The sequence below is a fragment of the Cervus elaphus genome, chromosome 14 (assembly GCF_910594005.1).
Source record: "Cervus elaphus chromosome 14, mCerEla1.1, whole genome shotgun sequence".
Classification (NCBI taxonomy): Eukaryota; Metazoa; Chordata; class Mammalia; order Artiodactyla; family Cervidae; genus Cervus; species Cervus elaphus.
In genome coordinates this window covers 39,160,017-39,186,077 of record NC_057828.1, presented here as the reverse complement: position 1 = coordinate 39,186,077, position 26,061 = coordinate 39,160,017, and the positions used below count along the sequence as shown (strand labels likewise).

The window sequence follows — 26,061 nt, the reverse complement described above, 5'->3', positions numbered from 1 at the left end:
CTTCCAATGAACACCCAGGACTGATCTCCTTTAGGATGGACTGGCTGGATCTCCTTGCAGTCCAAGGGACTTTCAAGAGTCTTCTCCAACACCATGGTTCAAAAGCATCAATTCTTCAGTGCTCAGCTTTCTTTGTAGTCCAATTGCCACATCCATACATGACTACTGGAAAAATCATAGCTTTGACTAGATGGACCTTTGTTGGCAAAATAATGTCTCTGCTTTTTAATATGCTGTCTAGGTTGTGAATAACTTTTCTTCCAAGGAGCAAGCATCTTATAATTTCATGGTTGCAGTCACCATCTGTAGTGATTTTGGAGCCCCCCAAAATAAAGTCTCTCACTGTTTCCATTGTTTCCCCTTCTATTTCCCATGAAGTGATGGGACCAGATGCCATGATCTTAGTTTTCTGAATGTTGAGTTTTAAACCAACTTTTTCACTCTCCTTTTTCACTTTCATCAAAAGGCTCTTCAGTTCTTCTTCTCTTTATGCCATGAGTGTGGTATCAGTCCTGAATATTCATTGGAAGGACTGATGCTGAAGCTGAAGCTCCAAACTTTGGCCACCTGATAAGAAAAACTGACTCATTTGAAAAGACCCTGAAGCTGGGAAAGATTGAAGGCGGGAAGAGAAGGGGGTGACAGAGGATGAGATGGTTGGATGGCATCACCAACTCAATGGACATGAGTTTGAGTAAACTTTGGGAGTTGGTGATGGACAGGGAGGCCTGGCATGCTGCAGTCCATGAAATTGCAAAGAGAAATTGCAACTGAGTGACTGAACTGAACTATGGTATCATCTGCATATCTGAAGTTATTGATATTTCTCCTGGCAGTATTGCTTCCAGCTTGTGCTTCATCCAGGCTAGCATTTCTCATGATATACTCTGCATATAAGTTAAATAAACAGGGTGACAATATACCAGCCTTGATGTACTCCTTTCCCTATTTGGAACCAGTCTGTTGTTCCATGTCCAGTTCTAACTGTTGCTTCTTAACCTGCATTCAGATTTCTCAAGAGGCGGGTCAGGTGGTCTGGTATTCCCATCTCTTGAAGAATTTTCTACATTTTGTTGTGATGCATAGTCAATAAAGCAGAAGTAGGTGTTTCTTCGGAACTCTCGCTTTTTCAGTGATCCAACAAACGTTGGCAATTTGATCTCTGGTTCCTCTGCCTTTTCACTAAGCCATCTTCACTAGCCGTCTTCACTAAAAAGTATTTCAGCATAGTGGCTACTTTCTTACATTTCTCTTTTTGAGTCTAAGCCTTGCATGAGTGCATCTGCTTGCAAGAATCTTTTGCCACCAGTTTGAGTCTTCACTGTGAACCTAATTTTTTGTCCTATAGCTTTTTTTGGTGTCATGAATCCATGTAAATTGGCAATTGTTTCTAGATTTTGAACAATCTTTTCTTATTCTCTTGCAGTGAATCTCCTGGACTAAATTAGAAAGGAGGAAGAACCTGTTTTATTTTTTTAATGTACTAACAAATATAACTATATTCATTTGTTCCTCAGCATTCCTTATATAAGTTTTAAAATGCATCCTACTTTTTTTTCTTCTGCATAATTTCCATCAGAATAATCAAATCTGAATATGTTAATATTGTGTTAATGTCCTTAACAGAAAACTATGACTGTGAATATGGTCAAGAAAATGATTTATTTATGTCACTATGGATTTTCATATCTAATAATAACTGAAAACTTTATATAATGTAAATATATATATATGACATCAGAAAGACTGTTTTAAAACTGGTCTCTGGATGTGCTATCCTACCTAGATGAATCAGATGTAGACTTTACCATTCCTTTTGTTACCTCATTTGTCCAATTTGAGGAAAATCATTGTTTTGCATTTTTTTCTAAGTCTAGCTATATCTTATGCTTTATTATATGTTACCAAAAGAGACTATGTCAGGTACATTTAAATGTTTTATAAATTATTTATTTAAAAGAAGTGTTGTTTAAATTGTTACTTTAATAATAACTGAGTTGGAAAATTCTGATTTGCCTGCAGCATCCGTCTTAAGAGTCTCAATGCCAACACAGATATCACTTCCCTGGCACGGAAGGTGGTTGAGGAATGTAAACTCATTCATCCCTCAAAGCTAAATGAAGTAGAACAGCTGTTGTACTATCTCCAGAACCGCCGTGATTCAGCGTCAGGAAAAGGTAAGTAAAAGAACAACTAACTTTTTAATGCAAAACCATAGCAAAAACCACCACAATATTGTAAGTAATTAGCCTCCAGTTAAAACAAATAAATTAATTTAAAAATGAAGAAACAAAACAAAAGTTGTTTGACTATAGTTTGTACTTTTGATATTTGAAAGGTGATGGTTTTTTCTGTTGTTATTGTTAGTGCTATGACTAAGTGAATGAAAGAATAAACAAACATACTAGTTTCCTACATTCCAGGCTTCCAAAATGATCTATTTTATACTCTGTGTGTGTGTGCACGCACATATGCTAAAATAAGGAATAAAAAAGCAAATATCTATCATATTGATTCTGGAATAATAAAAGGGGAGAATTGAGGCCTGGAAATCTGTTTTCCCCATCCAAGCAACTTATTTATATTTTCTATATTTCTTATTGACAATTAATTGATAATTTGGATTACTGAAGTATTTAAATGTTAAAATATTTGTGATGTGCATATGTTTTGTGAATCTTTCATAGGAAAACTTACCTTTTCATTCCTAAACATCTCTATTGTTACTATTCTTCTATCTTTAATTGCCTCATAAAAGAATAAATTCATTAAAACTAGAGCTAAGTAATGATTATTTATAGAAGACATTTTCCAGTGTCCAAGCTCAAAACAAAAGTACAGGTATTTAAATAGAAAGTTATCTCAGATTAATCAGTGGTTACTTATTCCATTTCATAGTATTTATTAATGGACAGTCCATGGGGTCGCAAAGAGTCGGACACGACTGAGCGACTTCCACTTCACTTCACTTATTAAGTTTACATATATATGGCACCGTTGACATAGCTTATACTTCAGTTTTGATTGTATTAAGTAGACAAAATGAAAGAGAAAATTTATTTGCATTTTTTAAAAAATTAAGCAGTAGTTTCTCTCCATCCATAGCAAATAAAATGCCTCGTGCCTAATATGTACTTTTATTAGTTAGCCTTGTATACAGTATATAGCGCACATTATATGATCAATATATATTTGTTGAATGAATTGAATAGCTGTGAATTTATTCAAAAGCAAAAATAAGCATTTCAAACTTGATTGTTTCTAACTGCTTAGCTGACATTCAACTCCAACTACTTAGCTGTATACCTATTAATTATTAATAATAAGTGCTATAAGGAAAATATTATTAAAAATTTTTACTTTGTGATAGACTATTTCTGTAACAGTGTTACTGGATGATAAGAGATAATATCTTCAATAAACTAAGTTCAAAATGAGAAAAGTACATCTTGTGCTTTTAAGGTGTGTATGTACTTACTGTAGGTTGTACAATATAGTTAAAATTAATCTTTCTTAATGCTAAATTAATATAATTCTGAGGACAGTTGTAATAAAATAACGAAATATCTTTAATGAGAACCCTTTCACTGAGTTTTCAAGGTAAATCAGTCTTCTTACGTCCTTCCCCAGAAATTAGAGTAATATGAGGAAATTTTCACATTACCATAAATTCAAATCATTGTTTCTCTATATAGATACTAATGTTTGGAGACATATATGAAATGCTATGCTATAGCATATCTACATTTATTTTTAGAAATGATTCTATGTTCTTTCTTTGTACTTGATATTCACTATTTCAAAGCCAGAAACCTAGCCCTAAAGATGGTTGAAATAAAATTATAGTAGTTTTTGATTATGTGATTCTTTACCATAAGTCTTTTTTTTCTTTATTTATTAAAACTACTGTCGTATTAAGTTATCTGTTTGAAGAAAAATCTAGCTGTTGAGAAAACATAACTTTGTTTAGAATGGCTATCTTCCTCCAAAAACAATCTGGATTAATTCCTGTTATATGTAAAGCATTTGCTAATTTTAGAATCAAAAATTTAATATTACTTGAACTTATTTTAATGTACAGTCATTGCTTAGGTTTTTGATCCAGACTCAGATCAGTAAAGCATTTTTTATATTTTCTTTTAAGAATATGAAGTTCTGCTATTAGTCAAATAATTCAACATAACAAATGACTCAAAGTTATGTTCAGCACCATTAATGCCTCTTTAATCCATTTGGGAGCAAGTGAGGATTAAATTAGCACATATATTAAACATTTGCCTTTTAATTTATGGTCCTAATTTTGTTTAAAAAATCAGCAACTGTATTTTAGCTTCTTAACTTTACTCAGGTTCTTTCTTTTCCATTTTCTTTGTTAATTTTAATTTTAGTCTTTTTATTACCTAGTTCATTAGTTTTTGATTTTCCTATTCTCACCTTAAATGTGAATTAGGATAAAAAAGAAAACTTAAAATAGACTTTTTGCTTCTTGTTGGCAAGTCTGGCTATTTACATACCTAACTGTTAAACAAGGAGAAAACTAAATTGCTACCTAACATAACTTGGAGATTATTTATAGATTTTATTGAACTCTCCTGGATATCCTCATTAGAACAAATGTATTATAGATGAGCATTTTTTATACATTGGAAAAAGATTACCTCATAAATTACTCATTTTAAGATCCCCAGTTTGGCTAGAATTAAACTCAGCTGCTGAAAGTAAAAATTAGCCAGAAATCCAAAATCCTGGTTCTTCTCATTAAAACAAAATCTTTTTACAGAAAAAAAAGAGAAGTCAAGCAAACCTAAAGATCCACCTCCTTTTGAAGGAATGGAGGTAAGACTGTATTTTTATCTGATAGAGAACTGTTTGTAAGGTAATGCTTTTACCGTCAATAGTTCATACAGTTACGTTAGACAAGTGTGGCATTTTTAGAAATGGTTGAACTTAAAGTTCCCAAAAAAGATAGAAAATAAATATTTAATAAAGGAAAAAATTATTGGGTGTGTTTTTTAGACAGTTTATTTTGATAAGTTGTGAAAAGTATTAGCTATTCTTATTGCAGTGTGTTTTAAAATATTGTTTAATATATTATGGTAGATACTATTTTACATCACATTTAAGATACTTTATTAATATAAATAGGCCAATTTTAGAGTTTGTGTACATCCCGTTTTTATCATATGGTTTATGACTATTTTCATATTGAAGTTCCATCACCCAAAGATCTGATCAGTCTCTCCCTGTACAAAAAAATTGCTACTGTGTACAAAAAGATTGCTACTGTGAGTCCTTTGAAAACTTGTCTCATTATCAAGGGCAGTATATTGATCCCAAAATATCATTCCTTTGACACCTCTGTTGAGTGCTGCTGTTCTTTTAGAGTACTTCCTTCCTCTTCCTTTGTTTCAGATTGATGAAGTTGCTAACATTAATGACATGGATGAGTACATTGAGTTATTATATGAAGATATTCCTGACAAGGTTCGGGGTTCTGCTTTGATCCTACAGCTTGCTCGAAATCCTGATAACTTGGAAGAACTACTATTGAATGGTAGAATTTTTGGACTTATATCTATAAATATTTAAAGTAAAAAATTATTGTGAAATATGATTTTTAAATTATTATAATAGAGAGGTAAGCTAAAATTATTTATATCAAACTTAGGAAGGCAGCTATTTTCCAGCTCTTTATTACTTCCCTTCTTACTCAAATTTCTTAACACGTGGGCATAATGTTTAAATATCCTCTGGAGAATGGACAAATAATTTAAACAAGAAAAATAAAGTCTTAATGGTACCAAGTGTTTATTTTCTTCTATTCTGGAAGACTTTTTATTCTTTCAATTAATATATAAAATCAGACTTTTGACAACTGCACATGTATGCTTTTATTAAATTACAGTTCCAATAATTTTTTAAACAGCACAGCCAAAAGTAGTACTCTTTTAAATTTCATTTTGCTTGACTTTGATGCCGTGTGTTTGCTTTCTTTTCACTAGAAGTGCTAGGCAATAAAGAAAAAGGAGATACAACACTCTTAAAACTTTCTTTCTTGGTTATACCACTATAGAATACCACTATAGATTTATTATAATTTTCTGATTATACTTTTGCCAAAATTAAAATATAGAAGATACCATTATGATCTGATTTCCATCACATGATAATACCTTTTTATCTATTGCCAAACTCCTTTTATGGAGGTGGTCCAGTGCACATCAGTACTTTGTAGCTTGGACAAAATATCCTGGGATCTGTCCAGAGAGTCATAGGATATTACCAATATTCCAGTTAGGAAATTTGTATGTTCTAAGTATTTTCTAAATTGTGCAACTCATATATTCATATATTCTTTTTAAGGAACTAGAGTATTACAGATAAAACCCCTTTGACCATTACTCTATAATCTGTTAGGAATTTGGAGTTCATTCTTCCAGATCTTTTCCATACTTTTACACATATATATGTAGAGGATTTTTTCCTGTGTTAAAATATAGAGTGAATTTTTATGTTAATTATATCATACTTCTTACTTGGTAATTGTTTCTCCATGCAGTAATGTTTTGAGATTACATGCATATAAGCTATATACAATGTTAATTAGTTTTGAACTACTTTTGATTATTGTATTTTATGAAGTTATATACATATTCTTTAGCCATTCCCCTATTGATAGTTATTAGGCTTTAAAATTATGTCTTAAAATTTCCAAATTTTTCAATAGGAAACTTCAGTGAACATCTTTGTTCTTATTTATATGCACAAAGCAGGGGTTTTTTTAGTGTGTATACACAGAAACAAAGGTTATACAGAAATACAGGTTGTAATGTCTTAGGGATATTGTTGAATTGTCCTCCAAAGTGTTTATGCCACTGTATTTCCAGACCCATGGAATATGAAGGCTATAAAACTTAAACATTTTTGCCATTGTGTTGTTGCTAACAAACAGTATCTCTTTGGTTTAAGTTGTATTTACCTGATTTCTAATGAATTCGATCTTTTTCTCATGTCACTAGACTTTTGGAATTCCTACCCTGTGGAGTTTGTATTTATACATACATGTGAATATATGTGTATTTATGTATAAATATACATCCTTTTATATATATATATGTATATATATATATATATATACAGTCATCCCTCAATATCCACAGGGGATTGATTCCAGGGCCTGCCAAAGATACCAAAATCTGCAGATACTCAAGTCCCATAGTTGGTCCTCCATATCCTTTTCTTCTGCATCTGTGGATGCAACCAACCATGGATCATGTACAGGTTACCGTTGAACAACATGAGTTTGAACTGCCTAGGTCGACACATGCATACATAAATTTAAATCCATGTTCAAGTATAAATGGACCTGTGTGCAGTTCAAACCCATGTTCTTAAAGTGTCATCTATTGATATATATATCCTTTTTCTTTTAAGTACTTACAAATAGTTACTTTCAGTCTATTGTCTTTTTTTTCCCCTTGACATATCTTTTTCCATTCTTTAACTGTCACCCTATTTGTGTCTTTGAATTTGAAGTGTTTCTGTTGTAGATTAGATATAGAGTTGGGTCATATTTTTTTTACTACATTTGAATAATCTTCCTTTTGATTGGCATGTTTATTCTATTTACCATTAAAATAATTACTCATAAAGTGGGATTGTCATCTAACATCCTGTTTGTTTTCTGTTTATCTTGTTTTGATCTTCTGTCTCTCCATGACTGCCTTCTTTTATGTGAAATATTTTCTTGAATTCCATTTTAATTCTTTTGTTGTTAATTTACTATTATATGTTTTCCTGAATTAATTTTCTTAGTAGTTACCCTGGGATTACAGATACCAACTTAAATTTTAAAAATCTAGTTTAACTTAATGCCAATATAATTTTAATAGTCCATAAAAACTTTTCTTCAGTATACCTCTGTTCCTACCCCACATCTTTATACTATTAATTCATACTTATTACATCTGTATATATTATCAGCCTGTCAGCAAGAAATATAGTTATTGATGTATGCATTTTAAAATCAGAAGAAAATAATACAGTCAAAAATATGTTTATAATGTCTTTTAGATACAGAGAGAGTTACCTTTACTGGTGTTCTTTATTTCTCTGTGTGGATTTAAGTTACACTCTAATGTCCTTGTACTTCAGCCTGATGGAATCTCTTTCGTATTTCTCATAAAAAAGGTCTGCTAACAACAAATTCTCAAAGGTTTTTTTTTTTTTCTTTTTTTTTTTTTAAGTAATTTGACTATGTCATCCCTCTGGCTTTATGTCTCTGTGGTTTCTGATGTGAAGCCAGTTGTTAATCTTATTGAGGACCCTTTGAACATGTTGAATTGCTACTTTCACTGTTTCCTTTGCCTTTGGCTTTTGCCAGTTTGACTATGATGTCTGATGCTTTGTGATCCAAGGACTGTAGCCCACCGGGCTCCTCTGTCCGTGGAATTCTCCAGGCAAGAATACTGGAGTGGGTAGCCATTCCCTTCTCCAAGGGATCTTTCTGATCTCGAGATTAAACTCGAGTATTCTACATTGCAGGCAGATTCTTTAATCTGAGCCATCAGGGAAGCCCTATGATGTGTTTAAGTGGTGAAATCTTTTAGATGATCTTGCTTGGAGTTTGTGGAGCTTCTTGGATATGCAGATTGTTTTTCATCAAATTTAGAAAGTTTGGGCCATTATTTTGATAAGTATTTATTCAGCTCTTTCCTCTTTATATACTTTTCTCTTGAGACTCCCATGTTAGTTAAGCTTGTTGATGTCATATATGTCTTTGAAGTTCTCTTGATATTTTTCATTCTTTTTCCTGTCTGTTCAAGACTGGATAATCTTAATCAACTTGCCTTTATACTTGTTGATTTTTTTCTAATTCTCATCTGTAGTTAAGACCTTGTAATGACTTTTTCATTTCAGAGGTTGAACTTTGCAACCTCAGAATTTCTGTTTGGTTTATCTTGTATTGTTTGTATCTCCTTATTGATATTCTTTCGGAGAAGGCAATGGCAACCCACTCCAGTGTTCTTGCCTGGAGAATCCCAGGGATGGTGGAACCTGGTGGGCTGCCGTCTATGGGGTCGCACAGGGTCGGACATGACTGAAGCGACTTAGCAGCAGCAGCAGCATTGATATTCTTTGATGAGACAGCATTCTCATACCTTCTTGTATTTCCTTTAATTCTTTAGGGATTATTTCCTTTAGTTCTTTAAATATATTTATAGTGACTTAAAATAATTTAAAATCTTTGACTCATAAATTCAAAATTTGAGCTTCCTCATGGATTGTTTGTATTCAGTGCTACATTTCATGAGTTTGGGATATACTGTCCTTTTTTTCTTTGCATGTATTGTGTTTTTGTTATTGTTGTTGAAATAATATTGTAGCAACTCTGGAAATTAGAATTCCACTCCCTTCTGGGCTTGTTATTTTTACTGTTTGTTTTTTTAATGATTTTCCTGGGTTAATTCTATAAAGTCTGTATTATTTGTCCATGCAGTCACTGAAGCCTCTGCTCAGTTAATTTAGTGGTAACTAATGATTTGATAGAGATTTCTTTAAATGCCTGGAACCAAGTGTCCTAACCTTTGCTGAGGGGCTCTGGGTATGAACGTATGGGCAGGAGGATGTCTTCAGTGCTCAAGCAAGTAGTTTACAAACTTAGCCTTTAATTGCTGCTTGAATATTGTGTCAAGGTTGGCTAGAGATGAGAGATTAGGCTTTTTTAAGGGCTTTCCCTGACATGATGACATGTGCCTGACCTTCTAGAGTACCAGGATTATGTTGAAGGCTTGCAAAGACCCTGTGAATATCTTATTTCCCAGTTTTTCTTTTCAAAGTGTTTTGGTCAGCCTCTTGCTAATTCTAGTTGGCTAGACTGCTGCACGAAGCTATAATGTTGCTACTAGTAGTTTTCAGCAAATGCCCTGGTGCAATCTCTGAGTCAGGTTACATAAAGCCACCCCATAGAAATGGAGCTTTGCAGCAAGCGTCCTGATGTCTCAGGTACTGACAGTTCACCAGAGTACGGACTTGGGGTGGACCACACTGTTCTCTCTCCTCCAGTTGCTGCTGGCCTGTTGTTTTTCACAGATATGATGCTCTTGGTTTTCAAAGTTTCCACAAAGTTGCATGGAGGGGATGGAATTAGGGCAAGTTGAAATGCCACAGAGTTCACTGCTTTTACCAAGTCAGCCTATTTCTCAGGTAAATTCTTCTCAAATTGTCACAAAACTACTTAATTTCCAGATCTAAAAAAAAGTTGATTTTGAAAAGTTTTACCAGTATTATATTTGCTTATGGAGGAGTGGATTTTTGGAGTTCCTTAGTCTACTGTTCCAGAAGTGCTTGGCCCCGGAATTCATTTTTGTTGAAAGTGAGCGATGGAGGTGTAATTTTATTTTTTTTCCATGTTATATAGCCAGTTATTCTGATGTACTTATTGAATGCTCCTTCTTTTCCCAAAGATTTGAAATGCCTTTTCTATTATTAATATAGGCTGGCCATTCTTTTATTCAGTAGGTACTTCTTGAAAGCTTATTCTGTGCCAGGTACTGCTCTGATATTATTCATAGGGGTGTTTTGATGCTCTATTTTCTTTTCTATTGATCTATTTGATCATTTCCATTCCAATATCATACTATTTTTGATACATTTTGTTTTGTACTTTGACTAGAGTTTTAGAATAAGTTGGAGGCATGTTCCAATGTGTTGATTTTTTTTTAAGTGTTGCTGGCCTTGTATGTTTTATTATATATTATTTAGCGATCACTTTATTATATTATCTAAGAAAATCATAATGAAATTTTAATTGTGATTACATTCAACTTATAAATTAATTTGGGGTTTATTTTGATATTTTGTAAGCTTTCTATTTTCTTCTGGTTTATTTCTTCATTACCTGTAAATAATTCCCATAGCTGTAGTTTTTTTGAGATGTTTTTCTATTCCTCAGTTAAGAAGAAAAATGTTAAATTCAAGACATTATAGCACATCATTTTCCAAAGTATATATTCTAAGAAGTACTGAATCCTCTGGATTAATAATGATGAAATGCCTTTGGTAATACAGGATGAAACAAAGCTAAACCAGATTCTTTATTAAGACTTTTTAAAGCTTTTACATATTATCTATTTATTTGACTTCAGAATAATTTTGTCCAAGGCCTGTATTATACTGCTGCTCTGGTATATGAATATAAATATGAGTATGAATATGAATAGTATCATGAAATGCTACTATAGGATATTTTTCAGTTTGTAGAAAAGATTCCTCACTAAATGGATTACAATATATAGTGAATTCTTGTTGTTCCATAATGTGAATGGCCAAAAAGCTCAAATAAACTACTTTTATCAGTATAATAAATACTGATAATACAGTATTATATTATGATAATACAGTTCACAATATATCCTGCATGCCTATTATAGAAAGTTGAATTATGATCTCTATATAATACACAGATATTTCAATTTTTAATGATTTTAAGTCAATCATGAACAATACTAATTTGAAACTATTCGCATTACTGTATGTTTACTTAATGTATAGTAATTCTCATTAATCAATTCATTAATTTGCCATTTTAAAGCGAAAGGCCTAACAGGGATCTTTATCAGTCTAGGCTGAAGTTTTGGGGAAGATTTTTTGCTCTATTTATGCTTGTTAGCGTCAGCTTAACATGACATTAAAATATTAGACTTATTTTTCAGTTTATAAGTTTTGTTTGATTATTAATTTGCTTCAGTGAAGCTAGTGCTATCCTGCTATAAACTGCTGATTAATTTTTTAGACTTAAGCTAGTTTTTTTTCCTTACAAATACATTAAATCAGATTTTAAAAACCTGGCACTGCAGTTGCAAATGGAAATGAAAATTAAGAAGTTAATGGTTCTTTTCATTATTTCTTGTCATTAATAGTACTCTTATTTTGTTACTTTATTTAAATTATATTTTATTTTTCTGTTTATGATAATGGACTTAAAGTTGCATGTTGTGAGTTTTAGTATTTAAATTTTTAAAATAGCTTTCTGTGTTGGGAAGAAGCATCCTACTTTTTGTCCCAGTTCTATCTTAGCTTTGTTATTTATTGATAAGTAGACATTTAATACCTATTACCCTTTCTATCAGAGTTGATTCTGAGTGATCATTTTTGTACGTCCCCTTTTTCTTTAGATACTGCCCTCGGTGCATTAGCAAGAGTCCTGAGGGAAGACTGGAAACAAAGTGTTGAGTTAGCTACAAACATAATATACATCTTTTTTTGCTTTTCCAGGTAAGTGTAAAAATTAGGAAATAAAAGTTCTGATGTATCTATCTATCTCTGTCTGTATCATTGCTTTAAATAGTAGATCACTAGTTTTCTCAGTCTCATGTGTCTAACAGTGCTCTGCCTCTCAGTTTCTATTTTCCATTCTCTGTCCCCTTTGTTGTTCTGTCTGTCTTTCAGTCTACATTGAGTAAGCATGTGCATGTGGAGTAGGATAATATAATGGTATAAAGTTTAAGAGTTATGGGCTTTGGAAATAGACTCTCTGAATTTGAATTCAAATCCTGCTGTTTTTAGCTGTGTGGTCTTGGTTACATTGTTTAACCTTTCTATGCTCGGTTTCCACATCTGTAATTTTGGAAAGTAATAGTAGCAGCCTCTTCAGATAGGTATTAGAAAAAAGCTTGACCTAGAGTAAGTGCCAGTAAATGTTACTGTTTTATATACAGTTGACCCTTGAACAACATGGGGTTGAACTGCACTTGTATGTAGTTTTTTTCACTAAATATGTACCACCATACTATATGAATGGTACTAGTTGAATCTGTGCAGAACCACCAGTATGGAGAACCCACTATAAGTTATATGTACATTTTTGATGACCCAAAGGGTTGACACCCCAGCCACTGCATGATTCAAGGATCAGCTGTGCTTGTGTGCATCCGCTATATATGTTTGCAAATGCGTTCCTGTTATGTATTCATGTATATCATTTATAGACATTTATTCTTTAGAAGGATGCTTATTGAGGCAATGTTAAAAGTTTCTGACTTTTCAGAAATTCTAGGCAATTTTTGCCTCTGTTCTAAAAATGTGCCAGCATTAGCAAATAAGTATTTACTGAATAAGTACTTGGATGAGTAAAGTGCCTAGGAAACATAAAACGTGATTGGTAATACTTGATTAGTTTATTTCCTGGCATCAATAATAGTACTGTTATATTACTAGTTTTATTCAGTGGCAGTCTTAAATTTTATTTTGAGGATATCTAAATAGTTAAAATGCTGGTTAGTTGCAAAAATGCATTTTGTTCAATTTTTAACTTAAAAATAATTTCATTTCAAGTAAAGATTGTATTTTAAAATATATTTAAAGTAATCTCACAATTTCAAGTCTTCTAGAATACTCTGGATATGTTCATTTATTAAAATATGTATATCAAGTCTGTTTTACATTGTTTGTACCAGTGTTTATCCAAAACAGATTTCCTGAAGCCTCAAAATGTATTCCTTTAAATACATACTAAAAACTCTTCTTTAAAGCTTTTCTCAGTTTCATGGACTGATCACTCACTATAAAATTGGAGCTCTGTGTATGAATATCATTGATCATGAATTAAAACGACATGAGCTTTGGCAAGAAGAACTTTCTAAGAAGAAGAAAGCTGATATCCTTTGAAGCAGCATTTCACCCTACTGCTGTTGCCCGTGAGCTTTGGATAGAGGGGATCTTGTATTGTCACTCACATGACTTGGAAAAATGCAATAGTGTATTGAAGGTTAGATGAAGATTGAAATTAACAGAATGAATATATTTTCACATATAGTTTTGATCTTTTTTACAACTTTGATTAGGTGATAAGCTAGAGGAATAAATAATAGTTGTCCTGGATAACTGAATTTGTGAGTTTCTAAGTGGCTGTGCTATTATGTCCCCTAAGACCATTTAGTAAGCTGAAGTCTGGCTCACCACTGTTGGCCTATGTAGTTCTCTCTGTGAAATAAGGTGACTTTGATTGGAATGAGTGCTACTTCGGTGAAGAACATAGTTTTAAATTCTATTTTTCTAATTAAGTGCAAAAATTCTTTTTAAAAATACATACAGATTTGAGATGCCTGTAGAATCATAGAACCCATGAAAGGAACCTTGAAAAATAATCAGTTTTAACCTATCATTCAGTCCTAGAATCTTTTCTGCAACTTCCTTACCAATGGATTATTAATCTCTTCTTTAACATGTCACTGCTTATTCTTTAACTCATTCTGTGTTTTGGCATTCTACTTACTATAGTACTCTTTTGCCTAGCATACCAAAATCTACTTCCCAATAACTTCTATTCTTTGATTCTAGTCTTTCATACTGAAGCAATGTAGAATAAGGATATATATTCTCTTCAGTATCCCATTTCTTATATTTAACAATACTGATCATATTTTCTCTACAACTATAATTCTTTTTTTTTTACAACTGTAATTTTTAATTGAAGGCCCAGACTAATTCACATCTGTCTTCATATGACATGTTTTACAGATGAACACACTGTATTGGTCACTTTCTTTTGAACCCAAAATTTATTGATCTCTTTTAAAAATTAAAAATATTGTTTCTGTTGTGCCCAATATCTCATGTTTTTACCTCCCGTTGGTGGGATCCCCAAGTCACTATAAAAATACAGCCCCCCCCCACACACACACAGATTTGACTTTTCTTAATTAGGATCTTTACAGGTTTAGACATTTTCTATGCGTGCTCTAACTTTCTGACATCTAGATTGGTATTGACTTAACCCATGTGGATAACTTAATAATCCTAGAGACCACAGGTAATTTCTTGAGTCCCAAGTTTACTGAATGTACCTAAAATTTCCAAAAATTGAGGGGGAAACTGTGTTGTCATGCAAGTAGCATTCAACAAAGGGGATGTTTTTGAATGCTTGGGGATCCTGAAGTCATACTGCAGTAATTGGTTATTTCTGCAGATGTGCAGGGGACTGTCTGGGGTTATAACATATAATTTTAAAATGTTTTTCTCTCGCTTTGGGATATTTTATTTTTGTATGTAGTCTGAAGAGGGTGCTAACAAGCTTTAGATCTAATCTACATCCTTTGAATATACTAGACATCTGTCTGAAGTAGAAATCACTATCCTTATCAACTGAACCCTTCTTTAAGGCTGTAACCTTTTTGGTTCATAGACCCACTTTTTAATCTGGTGAAAGTTGGAGACTTGTGCACATTTATAAAATGCATACAGTTTTTGAGGATTTATGTATTTGGTGAAACCTAAACATGTGGTCACCCAAGGTCTGCAAGCACATCCTTGAACCCTAGGTTAAGAAGTTCTAGTCTAACACAATTATTGTGCAGAGTAGAATATTTTAATTAAACTCATGGTTGCAGAAAATAACTAGATAAAATTGCACATAAAATTTAATAGTTTTTCATAGTGTTTTTCAGTAGGTTTTCTTTGCTTCATTGGATATGGATGATCCTTAACTTGTTTACTTGATGAAGACCCTGAAAACCAAACCTTGAGAAAAGATTATGAAAAAACATTTAAAAAATACCAGGGGCTTGTGGTAAAACAGGAACAGCTGTTACGAGGTATGAATACCTAAGCAATGAGAATGCAGCAGAGTGCTTACTGTACGTTTAGTTTGTTTATGTTTGTTAGATGAATAAAGCTAATGTCAGAATAATTGAAAATTCTATGAATCTTAATGTGTTATAAAATCTTGTCTTTAGCATTGATATTAATGCTTTAAATTTCACTCCACTATCTTTCCACCAAAAGGTCCCATCCAGTTCTTAAATGTATAAATTACATTCTTGAAATTGTTTTGATCAGAAAGGATTTTTTAATCCATTGTGTGACCTTTTCAGTAATAAGAATCTTGTCTCTCAAACCCTACCATATGTTTCTTATATGGTGACAATTTTGTTGCTTTCCTAGGAAACTGATGTAAAACTTTTCAAGATATATCTCTTTAGTAAAAAAAAATAGTCTCCTCTTTCTAGGGTTTGTTGACAGATTTAACAGTTTAATAATATGATTTCTCAGCCATTGATAAGATGCAAAATCTTGTATCATTTATAAGAAATTACTGCTTTGTAGCTGACTATTGATTTTTCACCCAGCTTTTATTGAGCTATAATTGACATATAACAAACATTGTATAAGTTGAAGGTATACAGTGTAATGATTTGATACACATATATATAGCAAAATGTTCACCACAATAAGATTACTTAACAAATCCTTCATCTCACATAATTACCATTCTGTTGTTGTTATGGTGAGAACAGTTAACATCTACTGTCATAGCACCATTCAGGTATACAATACAGTATCTTTACCTGTGGTCACCATGCTATATATTAGATCCCAGAACTTATTCATCTTATAATTGAAAGTTTGTATTCTTTGAATACCATCTCCCCATTTCCTCCACAGTACAGCTTCTGGTAACCATCTATTTATTTTTGTGAAGTCAGAGTTTTTACATTCCACATAAAAGCATATAAGTGAGAACCTACAGTGTTTGTCTTCCTCTGTCTGACATATTTCACTTAGCACGATGCCCTCAAGATCCATCTTTGTTGACTCAAATAATCAGAATATCATCCCTTTTTATTAACAAATAATATCCTATTCTGTATATATATGTTACATATAACATATGTAATATACAGTATATATTTCATATGTATTATCAGTTCAGTTCAATTGCTCAATCGTGTCTGACTCTTGCGACTCCATGGACTCCAGCACGCCAGGCTTCCCTGTCCATCACCAACTCGCTGAGCTTGCTCAGACTCATGTTCATCAAGTCGATGGTGCCATCCAGCCATCTCATCCTCTGTCATCCCGTTCTCCTCCTGCCTTCAGTCTTTGCCAGCATCAGGGTCTTTTCCAATGAGTCAGCTCTTTGCATCAGGTGGCCAAAGTGTTGGAGTTTCAGCTTCAGCATCAGCGTTAGTCCTTCCAATGAATATTCAGGACTGATTTCCTTTAGGATTGACTGGTTTGAACTCCTTGCAGTCCAGGGAACTCTCAAAAGTCTTCTCCAACAGCACAATTCAAAAGCATCGATTCTCTGGTGCTCGGATTTCTTTATGGAATATATGTTATATTTTATATAAATGTGTATTTCATATCTACTCTATCCATTCATCTATCTATAGACACTAGAGTCGCTTCCACATTTCAACTGTTATGAATAATGCTGGAGTGAACATGGGAGTGCAAATCTCTCTTTGAGATCATGATTTTATTTCCTTTGGATGTACACCCAGAAGTAGGATTGCTGGATCATATTGTAGGTCTATTTTTAACTTTTTGATAAACACCATACTGTTTTCCAGAGTGACTGAACCCAATTTATATTCCTTTCAATAGTACGCCAAGGGTTCACTTTTGTCCACATCTTGCCAGCATTTATCTGTTGTCTTTTTGATAATAACCATTCTGACAGGTGTGAGGTGTTATCTCAGTGTAGTATTGATTTCATTTGCTTGATGATTAGTGATGTTGAGCTTTTTTCATGTGTCTGTTGGCCATCTGTATGTCTTCTTTGGAAAAATTTCTATTTAGATTCTTCGCCCATTTTTTTTTTTTTTTTTTAGGTTTCTCTTTTTTTTTTTATAAGTTGGAGGCTAATTACTTCACAACATTTCAGTGGGTTTTGTCATACATTGACATGAATCAGCCATGGAGTTACATGTATTCCCCATCCCGATCTCCCCTCCCACCTCCCTCTCCACCCGATTCCTCTGGGTCTTCCCAGTGCACGAGGCCCGAGCACTTGTCTCATGCATCCCACCTGGGCTGGTGATCTGTTTCACCATAGATAGTATACATGCTGTTCTTTTGAAACATCCCACCCTCACCTTCTCCCACAGAGTTCAAAAGTCTGTTTTGTATTTCTGTGTCTCTTTTTCTGTTTTGCATATAGGGTTATCATTACCATCTTTCTAAATTCCATATATATGTGTTAGTATGCTGTAATGTTCTTTATCTTTCTGGCTTACTTCACTCTGTATAAGGGGCTCCAGTTTCATCCATCTCATTAGAACTGATTCAAATGAATTCTTTTTAATGGCTGAGTAATATTCCATGGTGTATGTGTACCACAGCTTCCTTATCCATTCGTCTGCTGATGGTCTTTGCCCATTTTTTAATTGAGTTTGATTTTTTGATGGTTAGTTGTGTGAGTTCTTTATATGTTTTGTATATTAACCTCTTATCAGATAAGTCATTTGCAAATATCTTCCCTCATTCAGTAGGCTGCCTTTTCATTTTGTTAATAGTATCCAATGGTGTATAAAAAAAGCTTTTTAGTTTGATGTAGTCAAATTTGTTAGTTTTTAGTTTTGTTTCCCTTGCCTGAAGAGACATATTCAAAAAATTATTGTTAAGGTTGATGTTATAGAGCATCTTGCCTGTTTTCTTGTAGAAGTTTTATGGTTTCAGGTCTTATATTTAAGCCTTTAATCCATTTTGAGTTTATGTATATGGTGTGAAAAAGTAGTCCGGTTTGATTCTTTTACATGTAGCTGTCTAGTGTCCCTAACACTATTGAAAAAGCCGTCTTTAGCACTTGTATATTCTTGCCTTCATTGTCATAGATTGACAATTATTCTTGCACTCTCTATTCTGTTCCATTGATCTGTGTGTCTTTTTTTTTTTAACTGTACCACACTGTTCTGATTACTGTAACTTTGTAGTATAGTTTGGAATCAGAGTAGAATATCTCCAACTTTGTTCTTTGTCAAGATTGTTTTGGCTGTTTGTAGTCTTTGTGTTTCCATGTGCATATGTGTTTAAAATTGTATTTTATTGTTGGAGTGATCCCTTTATCATTATGTCGTGTCCTCCTTTGTTTCTAGTTATAGTCTTTGGGTTAAAGTATATTTATCTGATATAAGTATTGCTCCTCCATTTTTCTTTTTGTTAACATTTGCATGGAATAGCTTTTTCCATCCTCTCACTTTCAGTCAGTTTGTAGCTTTAGATCTGAACTTATTATCTTGTTGGCAGCATATGTATAGGTCTTGTTTTTATATCCAGTCAGCCACTGCATGTCTTGATTGGAGCTTTTAGTCCATTTGCACTTAAAGTAATTATTGATAGGTATGTAAGTGACTCAGTGGTAAAGAATCCACCAGCAAATGCAAGAGATGCAAGAGAAGTAGGTTCAGTTCCTGGGCCTGGAAGATCCCCTGGAGAAGGAAAGGGTAACCCATTCCAGGATTCTTGCCTGGAGAATGCCAAAGACAGAAGAGCCTGGCAGGCTACAGTTTGTAAAGTCACAAAGAGTCAGACACAACTCAGCAACTGAGCATTCACATACATACTTTTTGCTGTTGTTTTGTTTTGACTAGTTTAATTATATTGTGCTTTGGTGTAGCTGGGCTTCCCTCATAGCTCAGTTGGTAAAGAATCTGAATTCTCTGTGGGAGACCTGGCTTCAATCTCTGGGTTAGGAACATCCCCTGGAGAAGGGAAAGGCTACCCACTTCCAGTATTCTGTCCTGGAGAATTCCATGGACGTATAGTCCATGGGATTGCAAAGAGTTGGACACGACTGAGTGAGTTTCACTCTCACTTTGATGTCGCTTTCTTCATGTTTCTTATTCTTGGATTTCACTGACCTTACTGGGAATGTGGATTTATATTTTTTATCAAATTTTAAAAATTACCAATTATTATTTATTCAGGGCTCCAGAATATTCAGTTATATTAGGTCGCTTGAAGTTGGATCCATAGTTCACTGATATCTTTACATTTTTGCTGTTGTAGTTTTCCTTTGTGTGTTTAATTTTAGATAGTTTTTAGTTTTGTCTTTAATTTCAATAATCTTTTCTTCTCCAGTCTCTAAACTACCATCAATTCAGTTTAGTATACAAATCTCAGGCATTGCAGTTTTCATTGCTAGACATTTGATTTAACTTTATATCTTCCATGTCTCTACTTAACTTGTAGAACATTTGAAATACAGTTATATGACTTTTAATATTCCTGTTCCATAATTATAACTTTGGTGTCAGTTCTGGGATACTTTCAACTGGATGGTTTTTCTTCCCCTTATAGATTGTGTTTTCTTGCTTTTTAAAAAATAATCAATTAATTAATTTGACTGTGCTGGGTCTTAGTTGTGACTCATGTGATAGTTGGGGCATGCAGGATCTAAGTCCCCACCAGGGATTGAACTGATGCCCCCTGGATTGGGAGCTTGGAATCTTAGCCATTGGACCATCAGGAAAGTCCCTCCTGCTCTTTTTAAATGGTTAATAATCTTTGATTGGAGGTACTATGTGAAATTTCCATTGGTAGGTGATAAATGTTATTTTATTCCTATAAATATTTGTGAGCTTTATTTTGAGGCATAATTAGAGTACTTGGTAACAGTTTAATCCTTTTTGATCTTGCTCTTAAGATTTGTGAGTTTGGACATGAGCGGCATTTAGTCTAAAACTAATTATTCCATACTACTGGGGCAACACCCATATGAATATGAAAAATAGGTTTTAGGGTCCTTAAATTCAGGCTTTCCAGGTGGCAGTAGTGATAAGGAACCCACCTGCCAATGCAGGACATGTAAGAGAGGCTAGTTCAGTCCTTGGGTTGGGAAGATTCCCTGGAGGAGGGCATGACAACCCACTCCAGTATTCTTGCCTGAAGAATCCCATGGACAGAGGAGCCTGGTGGACTACAGTCCATAGGGTCGAAGAGTCGGACATGACTGAATCGACTTAGCGTGTACATCGTTCAATTCAGCTCTGGCTATACTGTACATTTTTTTAACACAGCAGCCCTTGGGTGTTGAAATTTTACCTTGTTTTCCACATGTATAAAATTATTTTTCTCTATTTTCCTGTTTTATTATTTTCTAATATGTACCTTTAATTGATATTTGATTACCATGAAACTTTCAACTTGAAAATGTAGGAATCATTGTCTTATTTTGGTTATTGTGTCTTTCTCAGCATCATAAAAATATTATTATATATATGCTGTATTTATTATAGCATATATATCAATGTTAATAATTTTGTAATGAATAGCTAGTTAAAATTTTCAAGATAACATTATCTTCTTAGAACTACATCTGTCACTTTAGTGAATAGAAATGGTTTATTAAATTGTTGATTCAATGTGCCAGTTATTTAACTCTCATTTATTTTATTTTTCTAGTTGCTCTTTATTTGCTTCTGAATCTTGCTGAGGATACACGTACAGAGCTGAAGATGAGGAACAAGAACATAGTTCACATGCTGGTGAAAGCTCTTGATCGGGACAATTTTGAGTTGCTTATTCTAGTTGTGTCATTTTTGAAGAAACTCAGCATTTTTATGGAGAATAAAAATGACATGGTAACTTATGTTGAAACAGTCCATGTTCACCATTTTCAAATTAGAATATTTTGATAAAAAGTAAACACATTATCCCCCTATTAAGATAATTCTGAATTAAAAAAATTACAATAGCAGTAATTCACTTAAGTGGCTTCATTAGGAAATATATTTCATATTAGTTAATAATCCAGATAATTGAACTTTTCTGAATAAAATATTTTCCTAATATATTATACAGAATGGATCTTTCCATATTATACAGAATGAATCTTTCCATATTAAACATAATACATAGAAAGTAATTTTAACTTTAGATTGTGATTCAGAGTTATCTGGCCTTATTATTTTCCCCTAAGTTCTTTTTTCTCCTGCATTTCTGGTATTAGTGTGTGGCAATATAGTTTAGCCCAACCTCCTCCTTATTTATTGTTCCAGTTGGTAGCTGCAGTCTGTTGATTCTGCTTGATAGATCCCTTGAGGCTATCCTTTCATTCTATTACCAGAGCCATTGTATTAGTTAACGCCCTCTTTATTTGTACCGTCTTCATTTCTTTTTGTATCATTAGAGTAGGTTCCCATTTGCCATCTTGTTTTGATGCAGTTATTTTTGATAAATGGTACAAATTGATCATACATTATTTCTGCAGCTTAAAAGTATATGTAGTACAGAAAGATGTAAAGATGGAATAGGGAATTCTCTGGTGGTCCAGTGGCTGGGACTCTTCACTTCTACTGCAAGGGTGCAGACCTATCCCTGGTTGGGAAACCTAAGATCCCGCATGCCACAAGGCACAACAAAACAGTAAATAAATAAAGACAGAATAAAAATTACCTGCTTTTTTCCATGTCATTAAAGAGTCTTTGTAAGAATGATGTTATGTTAAAGAAATCATACAATAACCATACCTTGCCTTCAGATGCTTAAGTTGCTTATACTTTCAGCTATTATAAATAAGACTTCAGTGGACACATTTGTACATGCATTTTTTGTCTATATTCTGTTTGTTTTCTTAGGATAGATTTCTAGGAATGAAACTTTTAGAACTATATGCTGTTACAAGTCATTAGGTGACTGTGTCTCCTTCAGGTAGTCTAAATATATAGTATTTCTACCTGGTTTTTTTTTTTCCTTCTTTTAAAATCTAATGAGCTAGGAAATAACTTATGCTTATTGAATGACATGGTGTACTCTTTGAATACCTGAGACTGATTAATTAGCTTTTATTAAATGCCTTGAATTCTGATACTTGAAATACATGAAATTTTATTTTACCCACAAATATTTAGCATGCATCATTTTCATCATTAGTTTTGATGATTATTGAAGATCGCTGTGTGTGATACTGTTTTAGGATTGAATTTACTTAAAGTAATCAAGAACATGTTCTTTATTTTCATTGATCTTATATTCTAGAAGAATATGACATGGTGATATATTAATATATACTCCTGAGTATAGTTAGAGTGTGGCTACGTATTTGTTTCCCCTTGCTGTAAGTTGAAATACATTCTTCCATTTATGTGTTTGAAATAAGTTCACCTTTAACAAGTGTGCACAATTCAAATTGATTTGCTGTAAGTATGTATCTGCTGTGCACTGCTTTTATTTGTATTTAGATAATACTCTTCTTCTTATGTATTTATTCTGTCAAAAGATTATCTCAGAAACATAATGAAAAATTATTTTCTGATAAAATCATAGATTCAGAAGATACAATATAAATTATCTTATCAAATCTCACAAATTATTGGGGAGGAAAAATTGAGGATCAGAAAAGGTAATTCATCCAAAGTCATAAGAATAGTTTGATTGGCAGGAATTTTAGTGTACATGATGTGCATTTCATCTTTCATTGTGGAAAAGAATTCATTTTTCCTAAGGGTATTATATAGAATCAGGATTCTTAGAGCTCAACTAGACCTAATATCTATGTCTGCATTTGTAGATTAACTCTTAATTATAAAGATGAAGTAGCAGAGAGTTAGAGAGGTTAGATAATTGGCTCAAGGAAACATCTCCAGGATTTGACTTTCTACTCTTCCTGTCTGCCTCCAAGACAAAATTCATTTTATGTTACTTTTTAAAATAACATTTTTAGCAAGATGAAGTATAAGCAATTTTTAAATGTTGGCTTTCAGAAACACTGAAAAATAATTACTTAAATGCTGAAATAAATTTGCTCATAAGTGTTTGATAAGCTGTCACTTTGCATAGAATTTTTAATAAAAGTGCTAATTAACTATAAATTTCATTTTAGAGGCATCAAATTGAGAGGGCATTATTGAGATAAAATTACTAAATTTAGCTTTGGGGATTGGGCTTTATCAATCAAAAACATGATTAGAAGACTGTGTTTAGTTTGCATAAAAAGACCTTTCAATTAATTATTTAAATTGAGTTTTCATTTTTAACATAAATACAATATGCTTAAAAGGGACTAAGTCATTCTAGAATATGAATTTAAGAACAACATGGTGTCTAGTGTTTAACTATATGATTGTGCTACCTGGCACGTTTTACATTTCATTTTGTGCAATGGAAATACTAATTAATTAAAAAAAAAAACTGTCCAAGTTACTTTATTAAGTTTGCTATAACAACCAGTGTGTATTGTGGCTTTTTTGAAAGAAAAATATTACTTAGTATAATAATTAACAGATGAAGCCTGTGGTAATTTTATTTAAAAAGAATGGAGGGGAGGGATAACTGATCTGTTTCTGACATTGTATTATTTATTTAAATAAAGTGTTCATTTTACTGTTGAAATGAACTAATACTGACCTTGCTTTTTGGGGTTATGTATTTTAAAGGAAATTTAGTTTGCATAAAAAATCTTTCAATTAATGATTTAAATTCAGTTTTAATTTTTTAGTATAAATACAATGTGCTTAAAAGGGACTAAGTCATTCTAGAATATAAATTTAAGAACAGAGGGGATATATATTCCTTGGATTGCATATCTTATTAATTTTTGAGCCGTGTTTTTGTACTTTGAATATAAGTTTTATCAGTTATGTTTTAGAAGTATTTACTCCCTTTCTATGGTTCATGTTTTTATTTTCCTGTGAGGAGCAAAGGTTTTAATTGTTAGGAAATCCAATATATAAAAAAACTTCAATGGATTATATTTTGGTGTTGTATCTAAGAAATCTTTGCTTAACTTAAGGTCATGGAGATTTTCTTCAAAAAGTTTTGTAGAGTTTGTGGTGGTGATGGTTTTGCTTTTGTTTTAGTCTGTGATCCATGCATTTTTAGTTAATTTTACATATGGTGCTTACATATGATTAATTAACTTTACATATTAAGTTAATTTTACATATGATATAATTTTACATATATATCAATAGCCATGTTTTGAATATGGATTTCTAATTGTCCTTGCACCATTTGTTGAAGAGACTGTCTGTTGTCCACTAAATTGCCTTTGTACCTTATTGAAATGCCTTTGTACTGTTGTTGAAAATCAGTTGTCCTATGTAAGTGTGATTTTATTTTTAGATTCTTTTCTGTTCCATTAATCTGCTTCTATGCTTTTGCTGATGCATGTTTGTCTTGATTACTGTAACTTTTGTAATAAGTCTTGAAATCAGGTAGAGTGAGCCTCAAAAGTTGTTGCTGTTTTTCAGAATTGTTCTGGCTACTTCAAATTCTTTATCTTTCCATATATACTTAGAATCAAGTAGTCCGTTTTGTTAAAGAAAACAAAATATCTTGGACTCTTGATTGAGATTGAATTGACTCTCTTGGCAGGATACAGTGTGTTAACCATATTGAAGTTCCCAATCCATGAACAAGGTATAACTCTCCATTTTTTTAGGTCTTTCTTGATTTCTTTCATGATTTTGTAGTTTTAAGCATACATATTTTGCCCATATTTTGTTAGATCTATACCTAAGTGTTTTACCATTGTAACGATAGTTGCTAAAAAAGAAAGTATCAGTTTCCTGACTGTTGAATGATAGAATATAGATACATAATTTGTATATTGACCTTCTTATGTCTTGAGACATTGCTAAATTTGGTGAGGTACTCTGTCCATTTACCTGTGGTTTTCATCTTTTCCAGTAGGGTCTTTAACATGTTAATCATAGTTATTTTAAATTATCTGTCTAGTAATTATACAAGTCATATCTGAATCTGGTTCTGTTGATGGCATTATCTTATCAGTGGGTTTTTTTCTTGCTGTTTTGTGTATCATAATTTTTTTGTTGTTGAAAGCTGGATACTATGTGTAGATTAGTAGAGAGTGAGATAAATGATATTTATATATGGAAATGGTCAGACCTTTTTTAGGTTTTTAATGTTGGGACTTAAGTCATTTTTGTCAGCAGTTTAACTGTTTGGTTACCCTCCAGGCATCATCAGCTTCAAATTCATCTAGCATTATTTTGTCTTTGGTGGAATATTGATTGCCAGAGGATTTTTCTCAGGTGTTCATGTTCCACCCTCTACTCAGGCTTTTGCAGTATGCCTGTACCTCAAAGAGAATCTTTCTCCTCATTTTAACTCCCCTCCAGTAATACACTGCTGTTGTTTGTCACTTGGCTTTGTTAATTTGTGCCAGGAGCGGGGAGGAGGAGAGAAGAAACTTTTTCCATTGTTCTAATTTAGTTTCAGGCTAGTTTTAGGCTTGTCCTGTGTCCATGATTTTCAGCAGTGGGGCTTCCTAAGTCATACTGTCAACTTCTTTCCTCAGGATATTTTTTCTGTTTC

General features: G+C 32.8%; 1 protein-coding gene across 3 annotated transcripts in view; it reads left to right on the top strand.

The window, feature by feature from the left end:
* KIFAP3 (kinesin associated protein 3) overlaps window positions 1–26,061 on the top strand; it is a 143,216-nt gene that overhangs the window by 24,635 nt on the left and 92,520 nt on the right. For 2 of the 3 annotated variants that reach the window (XM_043923230.1, XM_043923231.1), the window contains exons 3-9: window positions 2,023–2,177; window positions 4,781–4,836; window positions 5,413–5,554; window positions 12,177–12,276; window positions 13,533–13,657; window positions 15,495–15,593; window positions 21,187–21,365. In XM_043923230.1, the coding sequence (XP_043779165.1) occupies window positions 2,023–2,177; window positions 4,781–4,836; window positions 5,413–5,554; window positions 12,177–12,276; window positions 13,533–13,657; window positions 15,495–15,593; window positions 21,187–21,365 (856 nt within the window). Of the gene's footprint in view, window positions 1–2,022; window positions 2,182–4,780; window positions 4,837–5,412; window positions 5,555–12,176; window positions 12,277–13,532; window positions 13,658–15,494; window positions 15,594–21,186; window positions 21,366–26,061 lie in introns of those variants that run through there. The other variant, XM_043923232.1, reaches the window with a different exon arrangement.